This window comes from Callithrix jacchus, chromosome 3, assembly GCF_049354715.1.
Source record: "Callithrix jacchus isolate 240 chromosome 3, calJac240_pri, whole genome shotgun sequence".
NCBI classification, from domain to species: domain Eukaryota; kingdom Metazoa; phylum Chordata; class Mammalia; order Primates; family Cebidae; genus Callithrix; species Callithrix jacchus.
Genome location: NC_133504.1, coordinates 176,162,423 through 176,181,018, shown reverse-complemented (window position 1 = coordinate 176,181,018; position 18,596 = coordinate 176,162,423). Strand labels below are relative to the sequence as shown.

General features: G+C 45.0%; 1 protein-coding gene across 12 annotated transcripts in view; it reads right to left on the bottom strand.

The window, feature by feature from the left end:
* Nucleotides 1–18,596, bottom strand: part of FAM184B (family with sequence similarity 184 member B) — a 171,705-nt gene that overhangs the window by 76,880 nt on the left and 76,229 nt on the right. For all 12 annotated transcript variants that reach the window (XM_078367454.1, XM_078367457.1, XM_054253460.2 and 9 more), the window contains 2 exons: nt 2,698–3,450; nt 1,083–1,218 (listed from right to left, as the gene is read on the bottom strand). In XM_078367454.1, coding sequence (XP_078223580.1) covers nt 1,083–1,218; nt 2,698–3,405 — 844 coding nt within the window. In that variant the 5' untranslated portion in view covers nt 3,406–3,450. The remainder of the gene's footprint in view (nt 1–1,082; nt 1,219–2,697; nt 3,451–18,596) is intronic.

The window sequence follows — 18,596 nt, the reverse complement described above, 5'->3', positions numbered from 1 at the left end:
GCACTTAGAATCGTGTATTTTTGGATACGAGCAAGATTGTATCCCAACCAATCGGCTGACCTTGAGCCAGGCACTTATCCTTTTTTGGTCTCATTTCTTCATCTGTAACATAAAAGATTGGCAATACTTTTTGGGCTGGGTGTGGTGGCTAATGCCTGTAATCCCAGCACTTTGGGAGGCCAAGGTGGGAGGATCACTTGAGCCCAAAATTTTGAGACAATACTTTGTATTATTATTATTATTTTTTGAGATGGAGTTTTGTTGTTGTTGCCCAGGCTAGAGGGTACAATGATGCAGTCTCAGCTCCCTGCAACCTCTGCCTCCAGGACTCAAGCGAGTCTCCTACCTCAGCCTCCTAAGTAGCTGGGATTACAAGCACATGCCACCATTCTCGGCTAATTTTTTTGTATTTTCAGTAGAGATGGGGTTTCACCATGTGTGCCAGGCTGGTCTCAAAGTCCTGACCTCAGGCGATTCACCTGCCTTGGCCTCCCAAAGTGCTGCGATTATAGGCGTGACCCACCATGCCGGGCCTGTACTTAATTTTTTAATTTTTATTTTTTCATAGAGGTGGGATCTCATTATGTTGCCCAGGCTGGTCTCAAAGTCCTGGGCTGAAGTGGCCCTCCCTCCTAAGCCTCCTAAAGTGCTGGGATTATAGGCATGAGCCACCGTCAGTCAGCCCAACCAGATTGACTATACTTATCACACAAAATTATTGGAAAGACCCAACAGCATAATTGTGTTAAATGAAGTGAGAAACATAAAGTATTGTGTTAAGTGGTGGGGGTGGGATGAGTCAGTGCTAAGAATTTCAGGCACTGTGGTGACTCTGGTGGGGAAACATTTGGGGGCAAGGGGTACTTTTAGATGTCCAACCCGAGCTAGCTCCAGGAAAGGCAGCTGTAGGTGTCAGCTCACCAGTACCCAGCAGGGATTGGTCTCAGGCACCAGGCAGATCAGATCAAGAAGCCCTGGCCCTCCTCTCTGCTCCCTTAGCAGGATCAAGGCTGCCAGTAGCACCAGGCCCACCTGGCAGCTAACCTTGGGTCTTTCAAGGAAATCATCTCAGGGCATCTCACCTGTCTTCTGTGTCCCACGACACTCCTGCAGCATCATTCTGTCTTTGGCAACAGCCAGCTTTTCCCCAAGTTTTTTTGCAGTGCTTTTCAACTCTGAATTCTCCTGTCGAGCCTCCTTGAGCTGCACATCCAGGTCCTAAACAGACAGGAAGGGTCCCATTGCTCTGGTTACAGCTCTGTATAGAGACATCCTGTGTACACAGAACAGCCATCAGACCTGAAAGGTGGGTATGTTCACAGCAGAAGCCCTGAGTCTGTGGAATTCAGTGGTTCCGGACTCATCAAGTCCTTCCTCATCCTCTCACCTTTCTGTAGTAACGATTAAATGTGATAAAGTGTCTGGTAAAAAAAAATGCTCAGGGAGTATTAGAAATGTTAACTGCTGGCCAGGTGCGGTGGCTCATGCTTGTAATCCCAGCACTTTGGGAGGACGAGGCAGGTGGATCATGAGGTCAGAAGATCAAGACCATCCTGGCCAACATGGTAAAACCCTGTCTCCATTAAATAAAAAAAAAAAAAAATTAGCTGGGTTGGGCATGGTGGTACATGCCTACAGTCCCAGCTACTAGGGAGGCTGAGGCAGGGGAATCACTTGAACCAGGGAGGCGGAGGTTGCAGTGAGCTGAGATTGAACCACTGCACTCCAGCCTGACAACAGAGTGACACTCGGTCTCAAAAAAAGAAAGAAGAAAGAAAGAAAGAGAGAGAGAAAGAAAGAAAGAAAGAAAGAAAGAAAGAAAGAAAGAAAGAAAGAAAGAAAGAAAGAAAGAAAGAAAAGAAAGAAAGACTAACTGCTGCTACTTTTAGAGATGGGGCTCTGTGCTTTTGTGGGGCTCACATAACTGAATCGTCAATGATCCTGCTCTCTATAAACCCAAAGTCCTGGGGATTTTAGGACAGGCAGGTTGCTATGAAACTAACAGGGGCTTTAGAATCAGGCTGATCTGAGTTCAAACACTTATTAGCCATGTGCCAAGGTAGACCATCCTTAAGCCTCTCAATTTCAGTCTTAGCTTCTCATCTTCAGACTGTAAGTCTCCAAGTTCTCCAAAATTAGGGACCAAGTATAACTCACCACGTGTCCCTGCCCTGGGCGTGACAGATAGTCAGTGTTCAATAAATATCTTTGGGCTGGGCACAGTGGCTCAAGTCTGTAATCCCAGCACTTTGGGAGGCTGAGGCAGGCAGATCACCTGAGGTCAGGAGTTCGAGACTAGCCTGGCCAACATGGCAAGACCCTGTCTCTACTGAAAATACAAAAATTAGCTGGGTGTGGTGGTGGGTGCTTGCATTCCCAGCTATTAGGGATGCTGAGGCAGAAGAACTGCTTGAACCTGGGAGGTGGAGGTTGCAATGAGCTAAGATCATGCCACTGCACTCCTGCCTGGGTGACAGAGTGAGGCTCCATCTCAAAAATAAAAATCAAGCAAGCAAGCAAATAAATAAATAAATAAATAAATATTTGTGGAATGAATGTAGTTGAATTCAATGGAGGTAATAGGGCTCACCTCCATAGAAGGCAAGTGCTTGGCACAGTGCCTGACCTATAGCAGGTTCACAATCGGCAGCCCTGCTGATTATCCCTGTGAGGTTGTATGAAGAGATGCTGCTTTACCTGAATCCTCTCCTTCAGCTTCTGGGCGTACTTCTTCAGGTCACTGATCTTGCGGCCTCTGTGCTCCAGGTCTCCTTCCAGCTTCCGGACCTGAGCCTGCAGGGCAGACTCCTGGACCTGGAAGTTCTTGCGGAGGTCTGACTCCTTCTCCTGCCATTGCCACAGGGCCTGGCTCACCGACTGCTGCATGGCCTGCCGGATGGCCTCGTTTTCCCGCTCGTAGGTGGCCTGCAGCTCCTCGGCCTTGCGGGCGTAGTCCTTGCTCAGCTGCTGGTTCTCCACTCGCAGCCGCTGCACCTCTAGCAGGACCTCCTGCATCTCCGGGCCCTGGCCTGGCTCTGACTTGGTGTCAGGGCTCTCCTGGGGCAGCTGGCCCCGCAGGGAAGCCTCGTGGCTCGTCAGGTGCTGGAGCCTCCTCTCATAGTCAGCCTTGAGCTCCAGCATTTCCCTGGAGAGCGTGAGGACCCGCTCGGCGTGCTCTGCCTCCACTCTCAGCTCTCTCTCCTTGGTCTCCAGCCTGCACGAGGCCGACTCGGCCAGCGCCTCCTGCGTCAGCCTCTTCTGCAGCTCCAGGGCACTCTCCAGGGCCTGGATGCGCTGGAGAAGGGCCTCCTCCTCCACACAGCCCTGTTCCTGCAGGAGCCTGGCCTTGGTCTCTGCCACGGCATTCTGGAGCTCCTCCTGGTGCGCGTCCCGGAGTGCCTCCATGCTGGCCTCAGCCTCATCCTGGCGGGTGTTCAGGGCATAAATCACCTGTAGGAAAATCATCAGAGCCCGGTTAGGGCGAGGAGGCTGGGGGTGTGGGAGCGCTGAGGGGACCAGAGATGCTTCTCCTGCATAGCGGTTGGTTGATCTACACAAGTGGTGCCTGAGAAGAGGATTTGCATGGAGGGGATTTGTTAGAAACTGTTTCCGGGAGAACCCAGTGAGAGAGCAGGGAAGTGCGAAAGGGAAGGATTTGGACTGGGAGCAGAGCAAAGGGGTGACATTGCACACAGGCCCCAGAGAGGGCAGTTCTGGAGTTTGGTGGGAATCCACGGAAGAGCTTTAAAGCAGAGAAGTGATGTCATCTCATTTGTTCAGAAGGAACACTTTGGAATGCAAACCCCTGAACAAAACACTTAGAAAACTGGACAGAGGCTGGGCGCAGTGGCTCACGCCTGTAATCCCAGCACTTTGAGTGGCTGTGGCAGGCGGATCACCTGCGGTCAGAAGTTTGAGACCAGCCTAGCCAACATGGTGAAACCCGGTCCCTACTAAAAATACAAAAATTAGCTGAGGGTGGTGGCATGCACCTCTAATCCCAGCTACTAGGGAAGCTGAGGCAGGAGAATCTCTTGAACCTGGGAGGCAGAGATTGCAGTGAGTCGAGATCACACCATTGTAGTTTGGCCTGGGCAAAAATGAGTGAAACTCCATCTCAAAAAAAACAAAAAACAACAAAAAACTGGACAGAGCAATATATAAGAAGGCCAGTATAATGTGAAAATCAGCTAATGTAATACCCCACATCAACAGAGTAAAGGACAAAAATGACAGGACTGTCTTAACAGACACACAAAAAAATTCAACATCATTGCATGATAAAAACACAATAAACAAGGCACAGAAGGGACTCTTCTCAGCCTTGTAAGGTACATCTAGGAAAAGTCCCCGGTCAACACCATCCTCAATGGTGAAAGACTAAATGCTTTTCTTGTAGGATCAGGAGATAGACAAGGAGTTCTGTTCTTCCACTTTTAACGCAAAAGAAAAAAAAAGAATGCTTTCTTTGCAATGTGAAGAACTGAATGAAAGAAGACAGGAGAACAGTGAGAAGCCCAGGAATCAAGAATGACTCCTAGGATGTTTGCCTGACCCACGGGTTGGTGTTTCCTAAAATGGAAAAAACTGTAGGTAGAACAGGTATGGAGAAGAAAATCGAGGTCTAATTTGGACATACTAAGTTTGATGTACCTCTGCACATCCTAGCGGAGATGGCACCAAGGCACACAGAGATAAATGTTTGGCACTTGGAGGAGCCAGCCTGAGCTCCAGATGAGGGAGGTGGAGTCTGGAGAGTTTCGTTGCTGTTTGCTTGATGAGAGATTCCAGAACACATCTGTAGGATGATAGGAATGACTCCATGGAGAATCTAGAAGTTGAAGCCAGGCACAGTGGCTCATGTCTATAATCCCAGCTCTTTGGGAGGTTGAGGCAGGAGGATTACTTGAGCCTAGGATTTTGAGACCAGCCTCCGCAGGATAGGGAGATCCTGCCTCTACCAAAAAAAAAAAAAAAAAAAAAAAAGCTGGGCATAGTGGTACATGCCTGGGGTCCCAGCTACTTGGGAGGCTGAGGTGGGAGGATCGCTTGGGCTGTGGGAATTGAGGCTACAGTGAGCTGTGATCCTGCCACTGCACTCTAGCCTGGGTGATAGAGTGAGACACTGTTTCAAAAACAAACAGAGGTTGAAGCCCCAGGAATAACGATAATGAAGGGCCAAAATCCCTGAGAAGGGTACCACAGAGATTGGTTTTAAGAGCTATGAGAGCACAACCTCATGGGGGTAGGATGGAATGAAGAGGTGGAAACAGGTGTGTGGAACTTGGAACAGGTGAACGAGGGAGCACTTGCCTTGTAGACATGAGAAAGTGGCTTCTGCATTCTCGGTGGAATGAGCCAAGGTCACTAAGAGTGAGCTGAATTGGAGGACAGGAAGAAAGCAGAGAGGTGAGAAGTTGTGAACTCAGTTTTAGGAAGGGGGAAGCCAGTGGTCTACATTACAGTGTGGCACCAGAGGTCATGTTGAGTTACAGTTCTCTCTGCTTTGCTGTGATATTTTCCTCGGCCAGGTTCATCTGAATGAGTTCAAAGAAGGACAGGAAGGATGGATGGTTTATCCGAAGTTGGAGTTTTATTTGGTGAGTGTGACAGAAAGAGAAGACAAGGTATTTTCAAGGGCCAGCAAACAGGAAAGATGGAGCAGAGGCAGTTTTTTGATGATGACAAGGTAAAGTGTCAAAGTGATTGTGTGACTGAGGCCAAGTAGAGAAAAAGATTGCTGGAGATAAGGGGGTCAAAGACTGAGAAATCCAGGGCAGGGTGAGCCCCGCATGAGATGTCCTCACAGAGAACAATGCAAGAGATGCTGGGCTGGTATAGACGCTGGGCTAGTATAAATGCTGGACTGGTATAGACGCTGGGCTGGTATAGACGCTGTGGAATCAGATGCCAAACATGACATTGGTGCCCTGGGGCATTTACGATCAGAAAAATTTTCCTGAAGACTCCCCACCACACCCTTTCACAAGGATTTACTTTTAGGCTTTGGGGCTTGCTGGTTTTCCTTATCCATGAAGCTGTCTACTGAACTAGACTCTAACTTCATTGCCAAGTTCCTACTACTGTTTCACCCATGGTTTTCAAACTGCGCTCCTTGTAGTCTTGAGTTCTCTGATGGAGGTCAGGGCAACATCAGGGAGCTAAGGGGAGGCTGAGCTGGTGGTTACCTCCCATCAACCAGGGAAGAGCTTTCACACTCTGGCTTCCCTAGCATAGAGTTTAGAAAAAAAAAAAAAAGGGCTTTCTGTGGCTTTTAAAAAAAGTAAAAAACTAGAGGCTCAGATAGTTAAGAAATAGAAAATAAACCAATCAGGAATAGTGTATGAGAGGAAGTGTTTGGTATCACTGTGTGCCTGTGTGTCTGTGCATGTGTGCGTTAATTACAAAATCATCATTGAAGGCCAGATAGCACCATTAGAGGTGACATGTATAATAGATTTAACAATGGTTTACCTAAAGACTACAGATCTTGAAGAAAGAGTGAACGTATATCCAGGACACAGCCTAAGATCTTATTTTTCATTGTCTCTGTCTGATATGGCAATCATTAAAAAATCTGAAGACAACAGATGCTGGAGAGGATGTGGAGAAATAGGAACACTTTTACACTGTTGGTGGGAGTGTAAATTAGTTCAACCATTGTGAAAGACAGTATGGCAATTCCTCGAGGATCTAGAAATAGAAATTCCATTTGACCCAGCAATCCCATTACTGTGTATATAACCATAGGATTATAAATTGTTCTGTTATAAAGACACATGCACACATTATGTTCATTGCAGCACTGTTTACAATGGCAAAGACCTGGAACCAACCCAAATGCCCATCAATGAGAGACTGAACAAAGAAAATCTGGTACATAGACACCAGAGAATACTATTCAGCCATAAAAAAGGATAAGTTCATGGATGAATCTGGAAACCATAATTCTCAGCAAACTGCCACAAGAACAGAAAACCAAACACTGCAATTTCTCACTCACAGGCGGGTGTTGAACAATGAGAACACAAGGGCACAGGGAGGGGAATGTCACACACTGGGGTCTGTTGGGGGTGGGGGGTTAGAGGAGGGACAGTGGGAGGTGGGGAGATTGGGGAGGGATAATATTGGGAGACAAGCCTGATGTAGCTGATAGGGGGATGGAGACAGCAAACCACCATGGCATGTGTGTATCTATGCAACGATCCTGCAAGATCTGCACATGTACCACAGAACTTAAAGTACAATTTAAAAAAAAGAATATACCTAGAAGCTGAAATTGGTTTCCCATTGGCTATAATTTAGGTTAAAAACAAATATCATTTTTATCAAATTTACTATGTGCCTAGCACAGGGACAGATGCTATATATACATTCATAATCTCAGAGAATCCTCATGGCAACCCTGCAATTTGATATTTTTCTGAGCAACTGAGGTTCAGAGAAGTTCAGTAACTTTTGTGAAGTCCCAGTCATAAGAAGGTTTGAGTAATATTGAAGCACACATTCCATGCATGGTACCACATTGCATCTCACTGTTGCATTCAGTCATTTATTCATTCGCAGATTCACTGCACATCTCAGATGTGGCAGGCTCTGTGCTGGGCACTGGGGTTACATACTGGTCAATAAGACAGCTGAATTTGCAACCTTAAAAATATAATTCAGTTGGAGAGTCAGACAAGAAAATGGAAGGTTTCAATGCATTGCAATGAGTGCTGCAAGAGGATTTATCACCAGTTACTGTGGAAACACAGAGGAAGAGGTCTGGGAGGAAAGAAGACTTTCCAGAAAAAGTAGGCCTTGCCTCCTCATCCTTGGGGTCACCAATTCCCTTTTCCATGTCAAGCTGCACATGGACAAGAACAATATCACTTCTTTGGGCTGCTCAATAGCACTTGGCATAAAGTTGAGTACACAATGAGTTCATAGTAAGTATTTGCTATGGAGCTGCTGTAGGTCATCAAGGATTCACGCTTTCCTTCTGCAGTGAAGAGCTGCTGCAGAGCAGCCACTGAGCAGAGGCTCCATTTCCTAACCCCTTGCCTTTAGGTGAGGTCCTATGACTGATGTTTGCCAATGGAATTTGGGTAGATGGAGTGATGTGTGTCATCCTGAGGGCAACATGGGAACATTAAGAAGGGCTCATGTCCTTCCCACAGTTTCTTTTCCCATCTGCATCCTTAATGCAGAGGAGTCAGAGGTCTTAGAGGAAGGCAGAGTTCAAGATGGAAGGCATCCGGGCCCTGAAGGACCAGGGAGAAGGCCACCTACTCTCTCAGGAACACTGTTATCAATCTTTACATCAATAACTACCATGTTGAGCCTCTGACATCTTGGCATTTATCTGTAACAGCATCTATTAGTACCTGTTGGGGGTCCCCAAGACTAGCCCCTGGTTTAACCATTCATTAGAGGACTCACAGGACTCAGTAGAGAGCCATGCTCGTGGCTATGATTTATGACAGTGAAAGGTACGAAGCAAAATCAGCTAAAAGGAAAGGTGCATGGGGTGAAATCTGGAGGAAATCTATGGGTAAGCCTCCAAGGGTCCTCTTTCAGTGGTCACACAGGATATACTTAATTCACCCAGCAAGGAGCTGTGACAATATATATGAAATACTGTCTACCAAGGAAGCTCATTAAAGACTTAGCATACGAGGTTTTTGTTGGAAGAGAGTCAGGTAGGCAACCTTCATCAGGTATGTACCAAAACTTTGGACATTCAGAAGGAAAGCAGGTGTTCAGTGTAAACCTCATTGCTTCATAGTTTAGGCAAAGTGAGCAACTCTTATTGGTTTCAGTGAGGGACCCTCTGGAAATCCTAGATGCCAGTTGAGGCCCACTATGTTAGCTCTTCTGTACACTTAAACCCCAAAATGACAGGAAAAGACTGATTTTTCTCTTTAATAGAGTCAAGCTTGTGCCCCAGGGCAAACTGTAACATTAATGAGGGTTTCTTGTGGTAAAGAAAAGATAAGCTTTAAAAAATTGTCCTGTGAAATTTGTTATTGGTGATTTTACTGAGGATGAAGGTCAGGTGTGATGAGTCATGCCTGTAATACCAGCACTTTGGGAAGCCAAGGCAGGTGGATCATAAGATCAGGAGTTTGAGACCAGCCTGGCCAACCAACCTGGTGAAATCCCATCTCTACTAAAAATACAAAAGTTAGCTAGGCATGGTGGTGGGCGCCTATAATCCCAGCTACATGGGAGGCTGAGGCAGGAGAACTGTTTGAACCAGGGAGGCAGAGTTTGCCGTGAGCCAAGATTGCACCATCGTACTCCACCCTGGGCAACAGGGCAAGACTCTGTCTCAAAAAAAAAAAGGATGAAATAGACCTTGGGGTATGGGGTTCCTATGTTCACCTACACCTGCAGAACAGAGAATTTCATTGAAGATATTGTATATCCTGATGCCACAAAACACTCAATTAAATTAAAAAAAATAACCCCAATGTTATACCTGTTGGAGTAGGAACCAGAGTCCCCTGAATTGGGGCCTCAGGGGGTTTCAGCTATTTCCAGCATGCACACTCATGTGAATCTGCCGTATCATGTGAAAACTCTTCCTAAGTGCCCACCCAAAATTAACACATAATCAGCTTCAGGCTGAAGGTAGCAGAGCGGGTACCCAAATGGTGGGCACCTTGGCATGTTCACATTTAGTCACAGTGTCTGGCAACCAAAGTCCCCAAATCCAACAAAATGTGGTATCCCTTGGGGACACCAAGGATCTGCCCAAACTGTTCTGTTAGGCTAAAGTCTGGTAAATGGCTCCTCCCCTTCCCTCCCCTTCCCCTCTCCTCCCTGCACAGAAGGATACTCATATATCGTTTCAGGGATAGTCTGTACATAAACAAGAATGCTATGTTATGTCACATACTTCATATTACATATTTTCACCATCTTTTATACACATATACATTCATCTGCACTTTGATTTTTTAAACTTCATAACAGATTTTGGAGACCATGCTATTTCTGTACATAAATTAATGTTGGGGCTGGGTGCAGTGGCTTACACCTGTAATCCCAGCACTTTGGGAGGCCAAGGTGGGTGGATTGCTTGAGGTCAGGAGTTCAATACCAGCCTGGCCAACATAGTGAAACCCATCTCCATTAAAAATACAAAAATTAGCTGTGCGTTGTGGTGCACACCTGTAACCCCAGCTACTTGGGAGGCTGAGGCAGGAGAATCACTTGAACCCAGGTGGTGGAGGTTGCAGTGAGCCAAGACCGTGCCACTGCACTCCAGCCTGGGTGACAGAAAGAGACTGTCTCAAAAGACCCCCTCCAAAAAAAAAAAAAAAAAAAGAAATTAGTGTTGGTCAAAAGACACAAAATTTCAGTTAAAGGAATAATTTCGAGAGATTTATTGTATAGCACAGTGACTGCAGTTAATAATATATTATATATTTGAAAATTGCTAAGAGAGTAGATTTTAAGTGTTCTCACCACAAAAAAAGTGATAAGCATGTGAGGTAATCCATATGTTAAATAGCCTGATTTAGCCATTTCATCACATAGGCATACATCAAAACATCATGCTAGAAACCATAAATGTATACAATTGTTACTTGTCCATTTAAAAAAAGAGATTTCTTATTATTTTTGGCTGCTTCATGTGCCACTGTATAAGCTATAATTTGTTTCTCTGGCTCCTCCTGAGAGCCATTAAGTCGTTTCTGTGGGAGATTATCGACCTGTTTCTCATTTCATTGTTATCAAGTAAAATTTTCTTTACTCTTTTTTCCATTTCTGCCAGTAAGCCTGAACTGTGCTTTTTCCTTAGAAATGCAACTAATAAAATTCCAATACCTGGCCTTAAAAAAACTCATCTTCATAATTAATACAGGAGCCTCAGGAAGAGATGAAAGAGGAAGGAGGACAACATGCCTGCCATCTTGTGTCATAAAACTAGTTCAGAGATCACTGAGAAAGACTGCAAGCATCCAGCATGACTTCCTGTGCAAGTGTTTATGATTGACCTTGCAAGGGCACTCCTGGGACTGCTCCCTGGGACATGCACTGACTCTTATCATGGTCCCTCTTTTTTTCCCCTTCTCCATTCCCTTCCCCTCATTCTATACTTGTTCTCTGAGCTTGAGCCTTTGTCCTCTCCTAGGTGTTTGTCTGTTTGTTTGTTGAGAGACAGGGTCTCTCTTTGTGTCCCAGGCTGGAGTACAGTGGTGCTGTTATGGCTTACTGCAGCCTTTATCTCCTGGGCTCAAGTGATCCTCCCACCTCAGCCTCCCAACTACCTGGGATTATAGGTGCATGCCACCATGCCTGGATGATTATTTCATCTTATTTTTTAGAGACAGGGTCTCATTATGTTTCCCAGGTTGGTCTTAGACTCCTGGGCTCAAGTTATGTGACTGCCTCAGCCCCTAAGAGTGCTAGGGTTACAGGTGTGAGTCACTGCACCCAGCCCTCTCCTAGTTCAGCAGTCTCTTTTCATCTTAACATCTGTCCTTTTTCAGCCTGTCTCTCACAGTCAGTCATTTCAATTACATTCTTGTTGACATATTCAAATCCCCTGCTCAGCCTTGCATTCTTGACCTTCTCAATACCAGAGCTTACCCTTTATTTTGTCCCCCTCTGTCTTCCAGGCTGGAGTGCCGTGGTGCTATCTCGGCTCACTGCAACCTCTGCCTCCCGGGTCCAAGTGATTCTTCTACCTCAGTCTCTTGAGTAGCTGGGACTACAGGTGCATGCCACCACGCCTGGCTAATTTTTTGTATTTTTAGTAGAGATGGGGTTTCACATGTTGGCCATGCTAGTCTCAAACCCCTGACCTCAGGTGATCCACCCACTTCGGCCTTCCAAAGTGCTGGGATTACAGGCATGAGCTACCATACACTGCCCAGAGCTTATCTTTTAAAATGTGCTCAAGTTATTTCACCTCTTTGAGCTTCAGTTTTCTTGCCTGTAAAATGGAGACAACTCAGGCCTGGTTTTTGTGAGGATCAATAGGATTATGTATCTTAGGTGTCTGACACATAGTAAGTACTTATTAAATGCTTGTTTCTTCTCTCCTCTCTCATCCTATCTCCTCAAAAGAAAAGGTCCCATGTTTTGGAGACACAATCTCTTCCAACTTGTTCTGAACGTCTGAAATCGTTGAGCAGCTTTTGAGCAGCCCGTTCTTCTCCTGCACTTCATGCCTCACAGGTCGCTTGGCAACTCTTCTGCCATCTGCTTCCTTGCTTTCACTCGCCACCTTCGAGATTGGAACATCAGACTGCTCCAGGCCTCATTTATAAACCCACCTCCTACGGGGGAGGCTGACTTCAGAATCCATCAAGGAACATAAATAATTCAGCAGCCAAGAGCAATTCTGAGCAAGTCAAAACTTCCTAAGAGTTTTAGAAATCCACTGCTCATGGTTTGACTTCAGAGAAGCTTTCAGCAGAAGGCCTGTTGGGGCTGTAGAGGTAGAGTGTTGTAGGCTTAACAAGGCTCCAATTAATGGCCTTTAAGCAGCGGATCTTAAAGAAAGTTTTCATCAAGTTTGGCAGCAGGAATCAGAATGGAAATGAAAACAGAAAAAAAGGACATAATATCTGTTGAGGGCCCAGAGTATTACATTCACTGGGCCAGATAATTTACATGTTTTTTTTCATTAACCTGTTTAGGTTGGTGCAAAAGTAATAGTAGTTTTCAGTTACTTTTAATGGCAAAAGCTGTGATTACTTTTGCACCAACCTAATAACAATTCTACAGAGTGAATGCTTTTATGCGTAGCCTTATTTTACAGATGGGGTTAAGTTCATACATAGGGGTAATATAATAGAACTCCACCTTTTTCTAGCTGTGTGACCTTCAGTAAGTTACTGAACCTGAGTCTCAGTTACCTTATCCATGACATGGGGAGAGTTTTGTCTGTAGATGAAATGACATTATGAACCAAAAACTCTTCACAGTGCTCTTAAAGCACTTGACCCTCCTTAAGCATTTAAGAAATGCCACTGGTTATGATTTTTACTATTCTTGGTATTACTGTCAGAGGTCATTGAGGTAAAAGTGAGAGTGCTGGGAATCAAATCCAAATCCTTCTGGGTTCAAAGTTAAAAGAGTAGAACCATGCCTTGTCAGAAAAAAAAAGCTGATAATATGCTTTTACTCAATGTTTTTGCAACATTTCCTACATGCCTGGCATGATGCTAGGCACTGGAAAAACAGAACAAATAAGACCATCTGTGGAGGGGCTTACAGGCGAGTAGAGTGGGCAGATTACATTATTTGTCCATATAAGAATCCTCTCCCTTTCTTTCTGCTTCTTTGCCATAGTCTGTGGATGGCATTTGTCTTCCCTGTTGATGTTGAACTTGGCTGTGTGACTTGCTTTGGCCATGGAAATGTGAGTGGACTTGTTGCAAACGGAGGCTTTTGATGTGTTTATGTGCTTTGGCTTGCCTTCTTGTGCTTCTATCACTTGCTATAAGAAAAGCTGGGTAGCCACGGGACCCAGAATGAGAGATACAGGGCTGGACCCCACCCCAGAGTCTGGAATGCAACTGGCTCAGCCAAGCCCAGCTGAAAGCAGCTGAACAGCAGTGAAGTTGAGCAGGAAATAAATCACTGCTGTAGCCACTGAGATTTAGAGTTGTTTGTTACACATTATTGCAGGAAAATCTGCCTGATACACAAAGTGAGATAGAAAAAAAAGCTAATTAGTATATACAGTAGTCATCCCTTCTCTGAGAGGGATACATTCCAAGATGCCCACTGGATGTCTGAAAGCTTGTATAGAACAACCCCTATAGACACTATGCTTTTTCCTATACATACATACATACCGACGATAAGGTTTAATTTATAAATTAGGCACAAGAAGAGGTTAACAAAAATCACTTGTAATAAAATAGAACAATTATAACAATGTGCTAGCATCACTCCTCTTGAGCCTTGGGGCCATTATGAGGTAAAAATAAGGGTTACTTACTTGAAAACAAGCACTGGGACAGTTGATCTGATAACTGTGACACCTACTAGTGACTGATAGGCAGGTAGGGTCTACAGCACTGATACTCTGGACAAGCGGATGATTCACATCCCAGTAGGGACAGAGGAGAATGGCACAAGATTTCATCATGCTACTCAGAACAACAAACAATCTAAAACTTATGAATTATTTATTTCTGGAATTTTCCATTTAATATTTTCAGGCCTTCCTTGGTTCACCTTGGGTAAGTAAAACCTCAGAAAGCAAAACCACAGGAAAAAAGGGACTACCATCTAGGGGTATTTCAAGCACTTTGCTAGAAGTCTGCAGAGGCGCAGAGAGAGGCGCAGGGAGGAAAGGATCACATTGCCCCAGTCATCTCTCCACACTTTCTCCTTCATTATCATCAGTGGATCTCTCCCATCAACACATAAATGTGCTGTATTTTTTATCATGAACAAAAATCTTTATTTTAATCCCACATTCTCCATTTTCTACACCCCTTTTAGCAAACTCCTCAAATACTCTATTTATAACCATAGTTACTAATTTCTCAACTCCTCCATTCCTCTTGAATTCTCTCCAATCAGGCTTTTACACTAACTAATCCACCCAAACAGCTCATCAGAATCAGGAAAAACAATAGCCAATTCTCAGTCTTCATCTGCTCAACCTTTCAGCCTCATTAGAGTGAATGAATCCCTCTTCTTGAAACATTGTCTTCACTTGGCTTCCACAAAAGGACATACTCCTATTGACCACTGACCACTCCTCATCTCCTTGGCTAGTTACATCCTCCTCAACTCCTGTCCTTCAAATAGGAGTGTCCCAGAGCTTTAGCCTCAGACTGTTTCTATTCTTTTGCAAAAATTCTCTTGGGATCTCATTCAATTCCATGATTTAATGCATTCTCTATTTGCTAATGACTCCCAGATTTATATGACCAAGACAGATCTGCCACCTGAACGTCAGACTCATGATTCTGTTGCTTACCGATATCTCTACTTGGGTATTGAGCATGCCGCTCAAATTTGATTCTGGATTTTTCCTCTAATACCCGCTCTTCCCACAATATTTCTCATCTCATTTCATGGCAACTCCTTTCTTTCAATTGCTAAGGTCAAAAATTTTAGAATCAACTGATAAGCACATGAATGGATGCTCAACATATTTAACCATTAGGGAAATGAACCTCAAAACCACTTCAGGCTCATTAGAATGGCTATCATCGCCAAAAGAGAAATGTTGGTGAGGATGTGGAAAAACTGGAGCCCCTGTACACTGCTGGTGGGAATGTAACATGGTATAGCCACTGCAGAACACAGCATGGTGGTTCCTCAAAAAATTAAACAGAGGGCCGGACGTTGTAGCTCACCCTAGCACTTTAGGAGGCCAAGGCAGGCGGATCACGAGGTCAGGAGATCGAGATCATCCTGGTTAACACGGTGAAACCTTGTCTGTACAAAAAATGCAAAGATTAAATGGGCATGGTGACACCTGCCTGTGGTCCCAGCTGTTTGGGAGGCTGAGGCAGGAGAATCGCTTGAACCAGGGAGTTGGAGGTTACAGTGAGCCAAGATCGTGCCACAACACTCTGGCCTGGTGACAAAGCGAGACCCTGTCTCAGAAAAAACAAACAACCTCTCCCAAAAAACCCATAGAATTTCATATGAACCAGTAATTCCATTTGCTTATCTTTATCTCTAGAATATGAATTATATGCAGATGAAAAAGTTTGTCTGCAGAGTTCACTACCAGACCCCCAAAGAGTGGCTGGCTCATGGGAAGGACTCTAAATATTTGTCGAATGAATAAAAAGTCTCTTCACCCAGCAGAAAGGGCATCCAAGTGCAGAGGTTACCCGAGTTGGGTTTGGAAGGGTGAGCAATTGTCAGACAGGTGGACAGGAAGGGGAAGAAACCATTGGCAAAGGAAGTAGCATGAGCAGGAAGTAGCACAAAGACATGACATAGAGTGGACTGTGAGGACATGCAAGGGGCATCCTCCAGGCCAGAGCTGGGGTGAAGGGCATCAGCAGGGAAGAGGAGAGCACCATGACATGATGCTGAACAGGTGGGCAGGGGTCAGATGCTCAGGAGTTCAGCATTCATGTTAGGGAGTGCCAACTGTGTCCTGTTTACTAGCACATGGTGATCATGCAGACTCCAGGCCCTGTCCCAGATAGCCTGATGTGGAGAGTCCGGGGGTGATCCCGAGATCTGGATTTTTAACATTCCCTTGCAATGGGCCTAAGATCTGAAAGGCAGATGGGTGCATACTTTGGAGACCTGTGGTATGTGTTCCATGCAGGAAGTTTCTCACAAGATTCAGCCTCTTGGGAGCTAGGGGGAATAACACTACATCTCATAACTGCCTCTCTGGAATCATTGCAGAGAGCAGTCTACATGTGATGCAGCCTTAACTAAGGAAGGGGCCAGGGGAGGGAGTTTGGGCTAGAGAGTTGTCCACGAGAAGAGTGGCAGGGCTAGTGACTCACTGTGTATGGGGAGTGGGAGAGGGAAGAGTTCAGAGGATTCTACAGCTTGTGTGACTGAGGGAATGGCTATCCCACTTTTACTGGGAAGCAGAGGTTCCTGGGATCCCGGGACAGCAAAAGGCCACAGTCACTGCTCTTGACTCACATCCCTGCATGCAGAGTGGAGAGTGTTCTGGGCACGGAAAAGAGGACTAACTAAACTGCCAGAAGGAAGCCCTGGATTCAGGTGCTGAGAGGCCTGGGGAGAGGAGAGGTTGTGTGGTTGCTTGTCCTTTCCTTTAAGGAAACAGGCTCAAACAGGTCCCCAACAAGGCTGGGCTCCTTCAAGCAAATGGACTTGAAATGGATTTCTAGATAGATCCAAAACGCTAATTAAAATCTCATCATTGCCCATCAGAGAGCCGTTGCTAGGCGCCTAGCTGCTCATGGCATTGAACTGTGAGACATCAGCTTCTGAGTAATTGAAAACCAACTGTTCCCCAAACCAATTTAGGCTGAGACTGAGCTGAAAGATGAGGGTGGGCTCCCAGGAAGGTTGTTAATGAGAGCCCCTCCATCTATAGGCCCATGACTTGCTTAGAGATTTTTGGAAAGCACCCTTAGTTGGCCAGCCTTGTTAATAGATAAATGTATGTGTGAATGGTATTTTTATGAGCAAAAACAATACAAAGAAATCTTAACACTTTTCATAGGAAATACTTAGGGAGAGAATTAATTCAAGCAGGAGCATCAAACCCTATAACCATGCTTATAAATGGAATTGCGAAAACTCAAACACAGACAGAGCGGCTCCTCAAGTTCACCTGTTTAGATGCCAATTTTATATATTTAAATGCTGAAAGCAGCTTTTGTGTGCAGATCTAAATAGACATGCATATCCATTTTTCCATGTGAGTGGTATGACAATGTATGCTACCATTATTTTTACATACACTTTCCAGTTCACCAAGCAACTTTACAAGGTAAACCCTGCAGCATGATAAATATAAATATGTTGAATGCGTGTTCTAAAGGAATTTTTACTTTTGCCATTATTTTCACCAGAGAAAAATCTCTTTACATATTTTCCAGTTCATTTATTTACCGTCTGTAAAATCCTCAAATAAACAGTATGCTTCGAGTTATACATTATTGTCCAAACAACACCATCAAAAAAACCAAACATCCACTTATGATACTCAGGTCACCTGTGCCAGTCGTCTTCCCAGCAATGGCTGAATTTCTGTGCTCTGACTGCATGTGGCCTTGAGTATAGCAGCAGGTAGTTTTACTAACGACTCTGCTGAATTCTCAGTTTATGGGTTATGGGTCAGATGCTGTTGGTTTAACCTGCACATCAGAAATGAAGGGCCACACTGGGTCAAGTTCACCGCCAGCCCATCTTTTGTCTCTGACTTATGCTATCAGTAGTGTCTTTATAAAGTCCATGACAGTCTGCCAGGCCAGGGAGAAAAGGGACATCCGATAGAGGAGTCCTAGAAAGGGTGGTCTGGAGGAAATGATTCCAGAAATGTCTAGGCAGTACAGAGGGCAAGCTTGCCCTCCCCTTTACACAGCCAAAAGTTCTTACAGTTGTTGTGATGTTCATTCTCAGAAGAGCTTCATGCAAGGTTGAATTCAATAGCGCATTTCTGAAAGTGTAGAATACCTATACCACATGACCTCTGTTGTTTGTGCCCCGTGGTTCCCTGTCTGCTGGATGGAAGCTCCGGGTAGCATCTCATCACATCCAGAGCAGCAAGACTCTTAAACAAGGTGCAACCTTGTTCCAAGTTTGTTTCAAGTTTGTTTCAAAATCACACACGCCACCACTATACAATTTCAGGTCATCCAGAAGAATTTCAGGGATCCATAAGAATGAGGTTGACCAGCCTCAATCACATGGAATGAAGACTGAGGCAGGTTGCCTGCTCAGTATCTCAAGGGAAATTAGAAATCTGATACCTGGACACACATAGATGCTGTGTCAGGAAGAGCAGATACACACTGCAGCCAACATTCCTGACTCTTCTAAGTAAACTCAGTATTACTCACTGAACACCAACTTCAGAACTGAAGGAGACAGAACAAAAGGTTAGGACTTGGTCCCTACTCTCACACTGGACATGAGAAGCACGTGTACACATACACAGGGTCGTGTGAAACCTC